The sequence below is a fragment of the Eleutherodactylus coqui genome, chromosome 4 (genome assembly GCF_035609145.1).
Source record: "Eleutherodactylus coqui strain aEleCoq1 chromosome 4, aEleCoq1.hap1, whole genome shotgun sequence".
Taxonomy (NCBI): Eukaryota; Metazoa; Chordata; class Amphibia; order Anura; family Eleutherodactylidae; genus Eleutherodactylus; species Eleutherodactylus coqui.
The window spans coordinates 74,907,101-74,915,524 of NC_089840.1; the positions used below are offsets into that span (position 1 = coordinate 74,907,101).

Sequence of the window (8,424 nt, forward strand, 5' to 3'; positions counted from 1 at the left end):
CCAATAGGATCACAGCGCACGTCCCCGGAAGTGATGAAAACGGAAAGAGGCGCGTCACGTGTGCATATTTACATCTTCATCAGCACTTCGGCCCTATTCAGCAATTCCAGCAACCTGATTGGTGAATAGGGCCCACGTGCTAATGAATATGTAAATATGCGGCCCGTGTGCATATTACTGAATTCCACGCCGCCTCCACACCATTCGCAACCTGATTGGTTGTTTGGATTAACTGCTTCACGATGATTGGTTATTTGGTTTGCCTGATTCACGGTGATTGGTTATTTGGGTTGGCTGATTCACGGTGATTGGTTGTTTAGGTTGGCTCGTGTAGAAGTGGGGAGTAAAAGGCTAATATGCGTCCCGTGTGCCCCCCCCTCCTTCTCTGCAGCATATTAACTTTTCCCACCATACTTCTTCGCTATTCAGCAATTCCAGCGATCTGATTGGTTGTTTGGGTTGGCTGATTTACCGCCTCTTTGCTGTTCACTACCCCTTCGGATGTGCATGTGATCGGGTGCTGAGCCGTCCGTCACAGTCACCGGAGCGCGATCAGGAGTTTGGTAAGCTGCAAAGAAGTGGAGTGTGCGTGGTGGTGTGCTAGCATCTGGCCATGTTTATGCAATTTGCTATTTTCATCTGTTTTGCAGCCTTTTTCGCACTTGTGTGAAAAGTGTCTCAAATGATGTCATGAAAGGGTTAACTCACATAAACACGTGGGCACATGCATTAAAAACGACCCGTGAAATCCGTTTTTTAACCCCTCCATTGATTTGAATGGGCGATGTTTGTTTTCAGATGAGCGGAGTGGAGGTGGCGTGTGCGTGCTCGTGTTTATGCAGTACATATGGTGTGTTGTGTGAATATGGTGCATATAGCATGTGGTGTGTTATGTGGCGCATATTAGTGTATGGACATGTGTGTATGCAGGTATGTGTGTTAGGCTACTGCGTGGTGGTGTGTTAGCATGTGGTCATGGGTGTATGTAGTTTGCATGTATGTGTTGTGGGTATTAGTGTATCTTGACGCCACCAGGAAGTCCTGGTGGAGCCAAGATTGATGGGGGGGTGACGCCCCCTGTAGCTGATAGGCTGGCAGCATAGTTTCCCTGCAGGTCCTCCGCACTCAGTAGAATACTGTAAACCGTCATGTAAGCTCATTGCAGCCTTTCCAATGTCAAGGAACAGAAGTGCATTGCTGCTCCGCATAAGACACTGGTCCCCAGAAGCCGGCCCATGTGTCATGTTTCGCCCCCCTCACCCCCTCCGGTCTCAGCAGCGTGCAAAGGTTGAGGAAGTTGTCTGCTGCTCACACTCCACTCATTGTTACTGCTGTGCCACAGAACTTGCTTGTCTCCGCTCGTCTGGACCTCCGCTGCTGACAGTAAGCCCATCCGGACCTCCGCTACTGAAATGAATCCAACCCCCCACTCCGAAGGTAGAGAGAGGACATGGTGTTAGAGACAGCGGACAGACAGTTAGTGATGTTTTGGAGGAAAGGTGCAGAGATGTCACGGGCAGAGGTGTATAGCTGGGTGTCATCAGCGTACAGGTGGTATTGGAGGCCAAAACTCCTGATGGTTTGTCCAACAGGGGCTGTGTAGATAGAGAAAAGGAGGGGGGCGAGGACCGAGCCTTGGGGGACCCCAACAGCGAGAGGAAGACGAGGAGAGGTAGAGCCAGCAAAGGAGACACTGAAAGAGCGGTCAGATAGCTAGGAGGAGAACCAGGAGAGAGCGGTGTCCTTTAGGCCGATGGAGCAAAGCATACTGAGGAGGAGTTTGTGGTCAACAGTGTCAAATGCTGCGGAGAGGTCGAGGAGGATCAGTAGGGAGTAATCACCCTTCGATTTGGCTGTCAGTAAGTCATTGGATACCCTTGTAAGGACAGTTTCTGTCGAATGTGGAGGTTGGAAGCCAGACTGTAGGGGGTCTAGGAGAGAGTGCTCTGATAGGTAGCTTACAAGGCGGGAGTAAACCAGCCGTTCTAGTAGTTTGGAGATGAAGGGGAGGTTTGAGATGGGTCGGTAGTTGGCAGCATCAGTCATGTCCAGAGTCGGCTTTTTTAGCAGTGGGGATATGATGGCGTGTTTGAAAGAAGAGGGAAATATGCCAGAGGTCAGAGAGAGAGGATGAAAATACTAGTGAGATGGTAGATGACCACTAGGAAAGGGATGGGAGGAGATGTGAGGGGAGAGGGTCGCTAGCGCAGGTGGTGGGGCAAGCAGAGGAGAGCAATTTGGAGACTACTTCCTCTGTCGTTGGTCAGTACTGACAATACTAGGGTCAGGGCTAGTCTGGGATTGGGAAGTTATTTCTTGACGGATGTCATTAATTTTTCTTTTTGAAGTAAGCAGCCAGCTCTACAGCGCTAAGATTCATCACAGGGGGCTGCAGTTTAGGGCTGAGAAGGGAGTGAAAAGTATCAAAGTAGACTTGTTTAGTATGGTGGATTGCGAGGTTGTCGGTTCTGAGCATGAATTTGTAGTGGAGGAAGTCTGTGGATGTTTGCGACTTCCTCCACAGCCGTTCAGCACTTCTAGAGCACCGCCGGATCAAACATGTTTGAGGCGGGAGCCAGGGTTGCCGCCTTCTACATCGGATGACTTGGGTCATGGGGGGGGGGCATGTTTGAGAGCGGTGTTGTAGTGAGCGGCAGCCAGGTTGGGGCAGGAGAGGAGAGAGATAGGGGACAGAGAGGACTGTAGGGACTCAGCAAAGTCCTGGGTGTCAAAGGCCTTAAAGTTCCTGTAGGTACGGTAGGTAGGTGGGTGTGGAGAGATGTTAGGGAGCACAGAGAAAGAGAGGAGGTTATGATCCGAGAGTGGGAGAGGGGAGTTAGTGAAGTTGGAAGCAGAGCAGAGATGGAGGAAGACCAGATGGAGAGTATTGTCATCCCTGTGAGTGGGAGAGGCTGTGAGTTAAGATAGACCAAGGGAGGAGGTGAGCGAACGAAGCTGAGCGAAGCTACGGAAAAGCCGTAGCGTATGTACCTCACTGATGGAAAAGTGAGTGAGGGTACAGGGGGGATGACCTGGTAGGTGCATTGGGTATGGGACAACTGCAGGCCATTGTAGGACAGTGCAGCAGGGGAGGCCGTGTCAGACTGCTGGATCCACGTCTCTGTGAGAGCTATTAGATTTTGTGGTTTAGCAGTAAAAAAGTCGTGGATGGTGGGGAGCTTGTTGTATACTGACTGGCAGTTCCAGAGCGCACATTTAAAGGAGTCAGGGTAGGGTTCGCGTGGGCTAGCAGTTGGGCTTGAGTGTTTTCTTGGTGAGTCAGGTAAGGGGTAGTAGGAGCAGTGGAGGGTGGGCCAGGATTGGGAGAGATATCCCCAGCAGCTAGTAGCAGCAGGATAGCGAGGGTTAGCAAATAGTTAGGAAATGTATGTGTTGTGCAAGTGTGTGGTCCTGTTTATGCAGTGTGTGTTGTGTGAATATGGCACATATTTGTGTGTGTGTGTGTGTGTGTGTGGAGCCTATTAGCGTGTGGTTGTGCTTGTGTGGTGCTTATTAGCACAAGGTTGTGCGTGTGGATGTGGGGTGCCTATTAGCGTGCGGTTGTGTGTATATGCAGTATATTTGTCGTGCGGTTGTGTGTATATGCGGTATATTTGTCGTGCGGTTGTGTGTATATGCGGTATATTTGTCGTGCGGTTGTGTGTATATGCGGTATATTTGTCGTGCGGTTGTGTGTATATGCGGTATATTTGTCGTGCGGTTGTGTGTGTATATGCGGTATATTTGTCGTGCGGTTGTGTGTGTATATGCGGTATATTTGTCGTGCGGTTGTGTGTGTTGTTGCTTTGATCTGTGGACAGTGGTTGAATAGGAATCTCATCCGGTTGCTCCTTCCCTGTTCACACTGAAGTTCTTCACGGTCTTGCGTCTTTCTCAGGTGTTGCTCTCTGCATGTGAGCTGCGTGTTGGGCTCTCTATTTAATGCATGTTACGTGATTGTAAAGTTGCTTTCTCCACTTTTGCAGCTCTCACTTGGGATCTCGCTCCTCCTAGGTTTTATTATTGTGTTTCTACAGCGGGCAGGACAAGCAGCACGGAGGATGTAGGGAGCCTGACCGCATATTGACATTTTCCACACGAATTGATCCCTATACAGCAATTCCAACAACCTGATTGGTTCTCGTCATAGATATTGCTTAGCTGACTCACCGCGCCTTTTGAGATCGGCAGACGGAGAGTTAATGCAATATGGAAGCTACTGAAGAAAATGATTTCATTATTCCAAGAAACAGCGGGATTTTGGTCTCCAAAAGTAATAGTTCCGTTCTCTTGAGATTACATTGCAAAACAGAAGAGGAATTTCAGCAATGGAAGGAAGAATATGAAAATTTAAACTATGTAACTTACAGAGTCTTACGAGGAAGAAGCTGCGAGGCCAATAAAGTGTTATTAAAGGTAACTGGGATGTTGACAATCGCTGTGCGCGTGGGCGCTGTAGAGGCTGTGCCTTAACACCACCTTACTGACACACGCAGACCTAACATACAGACATTCCATTGCATGACACTTCCGCTCTCCAGTTCTGATTGACAGATGAAGCAGGAAGTTCGCCGGGTGTTTATAATCCGTGTTTTATGTATGTCATGTTATGTCTATCTGCAATGTGTGTATGTTATGTCTGCGTGTGCCTGTAGGAAGCTTTTTCACAGGTTGGGCACCCTTTACATGCCGCCGTGGCGCTCCGCAGCGCTAAGGGGGCCCCACCCGTGAACGGGTACTAGGGACAGTATTTAAACATACTACAGGACAGATTAAAAATCGGTCCTATATTATGTTTAAAAACTTATTTTCAAATTTTGGGGGGTAAAGTTAGGGGGGCTTCTTATATACGGTAAATATGTTTCAATGCATAATTTGGTCATAAGAAAAGTAAATTTGTAGAACCAATGGGATGAGTGTATGACACTCTTTATAGCGCTGGTGAGAAATTTCTAAGGGGGGGGGGGGGAGAGAGACTACCGTATTCTCCGGCGTATAAGATGTCTCCAGTTAAAATATAGAGTTTGGGATATACTCGCCGTATAAGACTACCCCTCCGGCGATTGGCTGATGGCTGCTCTTGCAGCATTCTCCGCACACATCCACTCATGCTCATCCACCATCACTCCCAGCATCCACACACAGACACACACACTGATCCTCACACAGCCGCCTGCTCGCTTGCTCACCCACCCACTTACACCCACACACACACGGCCATACTCACCAGCACCGGCGGATGCTGTAGGGAGCTAGACACTTTCTGGTTGCATCACTGTGAGACATCACTGACACAACCAGGAAGTATCCGGCTGCCTGCAGCATCCGCCGAATAAGGCTATACCCAGTGTATAACATGACCGCCGACTTTGGAGAAGATTTTGCTGTGTTAAAAATTCATCTTATACGCCGTAAAATACATTAAATAATATTTTTTGAGTATTTTAATGTTTTCTGTATTGTTGGATACACTAATTGCTTTTATTTTTCTAGAAATCGTACAGGTGCCATCACAATACTTTACCAAATTCTCACAAAGTGAAAAAACCTTCCGAAAAACATACCAATTGTCCACATACGATGTCTGTAACTATTAAAGTAGTGGCAAAGAGAAACAGGTACAGTCTTTAGCCTACAGATGTTTAGAAATTTATTAGCAAATGCCTTCCCAAACTCCCGTAATTAAGCAAATTACATGGTTAATTATTCGGTTTTTTTTTTCTTCTTTAAAGGTCAGCTGATAAGTTCTTGCCTGAATACCCCACTGTGGTTGAATTTTCCGGTGCTCACAATCACGGGGTTAAATCAGCAGAGAGCCTGAAGTTCCGAGATGTGGGGTCAGAAGTATGCTTAAAATTTATAGAATTTTTCAAAGCTGGTAATGGCCCATCACACGCCTTGGAACTACATAAACGGGACCTGATGGAGCAATACGATGAAGATTATGATCGGGCTGCATGCGATGCTGCTCAGTGTCCCCCATTACGGTGGGTTCAATATTTGTACACTACGCTATTTAAAGAAGAATATGGGGATTTTACCAAAGAAAAGATTTTGGAGTCAATTGTTTCCAGAGTAGAAGATTTAAAAAGTGAAGGCCTTAAGATTACTTGCAGCACTTTAGCAGACAACTTCTGCATTAGTATGTGCACACCTATCATGGAAAGGGTTCATACATTGGAGAGTTCTGGGAGTATTTGCTTTATCGACTCGTCTGGGAATACCGACCGATACAATTGCAGAATCTACTTAATAATGACTGACAGCCGTGTGGGTGGTCTACCCCTTGGAGTTTTGTTAACAAGTTCAGAGTCCAAGAAAGTACTTATTCAAGCTCTTGAAGATTATAAGTCACTTTTAACCGACAGCGCCTTTGGAGGACGAGGACAACTCGGCCCAGTTGCTTTCCTAACTGACGATTCTAAGGCTCAGCAGAATGCTATAGAAGTCGTATTTCCCAGTGCCACCATCCTTTTATGCATCGTTCATATTCTGCAAGCTGTTTGGCGTTGGCTACTTGACTCTAAACATGGCATTCCGAAGCAGGAAAGACAGCAGATCTTTACAAAAATAAGACAACTTCTGTACAGCAGTTCACCGGAGGAATTTGAAGAATTGTTTTATAATCTTATTACCTCTGAGCTTTCTCCTGCCCTTAAACTTTATGTTGAAAATCTCTGCCGCCGTCGTGAGCAATGGGCATTATGCTTTCGACAAGACCTGCCTTGTCGTGGGATTAACACAAACATAACCGAATCGGCCATTCGTGTCCTCAAAGATAACAGTTTTCTACATACCAGAGCATACAGCGTTGTGCAGCTTTTGCAGTTCCTCATTTCGGATTTAGGCTTGTACTATGAAAGAAAAATTATCGATGTTGTTAGTGGAAGGTCGGACCAATATCTACCATCCAGCTACGAAATCAATGAACACCAGTACAAGGAGCTTCTATTAAAAAAAATAGAAAATGGGTTGTATGAAGTCAAGTCAAGAAGGAGTGATGATGTCTGGTACACTGTGGATTTACAGTTAGGTCTGTGTGAATGTTATATAGGCAGACATGGTGGACCATGCAAGCACCAACATGCAATTACTTTTCAGGAGAATATCAGCTGTCAAAATATACTTCCTTCAGACCCTGAGACCAAGAAACTCCTGTTCTGGGTAGCAACGGGTGATAATAATATTCCCGAAGGTTGGTGTGGATCGTTACCTTTTCACAGTCCTCAAAAGTTACAACCACAGGCAGACGGTGAGGAGGTAGAAGAACCAAATTGTAGTAGGGAAAGCAACAACAGTGAATTGGCTGAAGCAGAAGCTAGAGCGAGGTGTGCGGCAGAAAACACCAGAATGTTGTATGAAATCGCTGAAGATCTTGCACGCAGAGAGCAAAATAATAAATCTGAATATCACGCTGCAATTTCAGCTCTTCACAAACAGTACTTTGCATTACAAACGGAATCTTCAATTCTGGCGTTCTTACATTCAATGGGCTCAATGGACTCTAATTTAAAAAGGAACAAGAAGGCAGGAAAGAAACCTGTGCGACCAACAGCAATACCAAGACGCTCATCGCGTATGCAAAGAAGGAGGTGTGCACAAAGCGTCCATCCTTCTGAAGAATCTTTTACTTAAGAGCATGGATACTCTAGTAAATAAAAGGGGTCTAGCCGAAAGAGAAAAGCCCCCCTTCCCCCAACATTCACTGTCCACTTACATACATGAAAATATTTCACTTGGACAGAAACATTAGCATGTCTTTGTATACTGTATGTATCAAAACACTGGCTGTAATAAAGCTTCAATCTTTTGGTTTACAGACATCAGAAATATCATTTATCTACTTGATTATAACCCAAGATTTTCAGCCCCAAAAAATGGGCTAAATGTCTACCCCTCGGCTTATAATAAGTCATGGCTCCAGGCTCCCATGGAAATACACACCTGTCCAAAGCAGCTATGACAGATGTGGCTGCTAGTCACTGGTCTGCACCAGGAGTTAGCATCACGGCAGCTAAACACACACAGGGCTGCCTGATGTGTGCACAGAACAACATGGGTAGGTTCCCATGCAGTGTACCCCTCATCCCTACTACCTGTTCCAGTGTCTTCAAGTAGACTACTTTCAACTGCCAAGGGTGGACAGATACGAGTTCGTTCTGGTCTGCCTAGACCCGTTCTTAGGGTAGCCAGTCTGGCATACCTGCTCACAAACGCCACTACCAAAAACTGATCTCTGAGGTGGTATAAAGGTACAGAGTACCAGAAACAACTGAGAGAGGCCGAGGTACTCCCTCCATGAGAGAAGTGATGCAGAAAAAAATGAAAGTGTTTGGGGGTAGAACTGGCCTTTTATGCTCCGTACCATCCACAAAGCAGTGGTAGAGCAGAAAGTTTAAAGGGTACCTTAGAAACCATTTGATT

General features: G+C 46.4%; 1 protein-coding gene across 4 annotated transcripts; it reads left to right on the top strand.

Annotated features, from left to right (window-relative positions):
- Positions 1 to 403: 403 nt before the first annotated feature.
- On the top strand, positions 404 to 7,821 carry LOC136625478 (uncharacterized). 4 transcript variants are annotated; one of them, XM_066599676.1, is made up of 4 exons: positions 404 to 563; positions 3,987 to 4,416; positions 5,494 to 5,618; positions 5,733 to 7,821. In XM_066599676.1, exons 2-4 carry the CDS (start codon positions 4,210 to 4,212, stop codon positions 7,633 to 7,635), a joined length of 2,235 nt encoding a protein of 744 aa, XP_066455773.1. In that variant the 5' UTR covers positions 404 to 563; positions 3,987 to 4,209; the 3' UTR covers positions 7,636 to 7,821. The 4 variants fall into 4 exon arrangements, with proteins under 4 accessions (XP_066455773.1, XP_066455774.1, XP_066455775.1 ...); XM_066599677.1 differs by having other exon boundaries at positions 4,015 to 4,416; XM_066599678.1 differs by having other exon boundaries at positions 4,038 to 4,416.
- The last annotated feature ends 603 nt before the right edge of the window (positions 7,822 to 8,424 follow it).

Coding starts and splice junctions, on each gene's coding strand:
- LOC136625478 (XM_066599676.1), top strand. CDS start 4,210: ATGGAAGCTACTGAAGAAAATGATTTCATTATTCCAAGAAACAGCGGG. Junction 4,417..5,493: donor CCAATAAAGTGTTATTAAAG/GTAACTGGGATG, acceptor TTATTTTTCTAG/AAATCGTACAGGTGCCATCA. Junction 5,619..5,732: donor GTAGTGGCAAAGAGAAACAG/GTACAGTCTTTA, acceptor TCTTCTTTAAAG/GTCAGCTGATAAGTTCTTGC.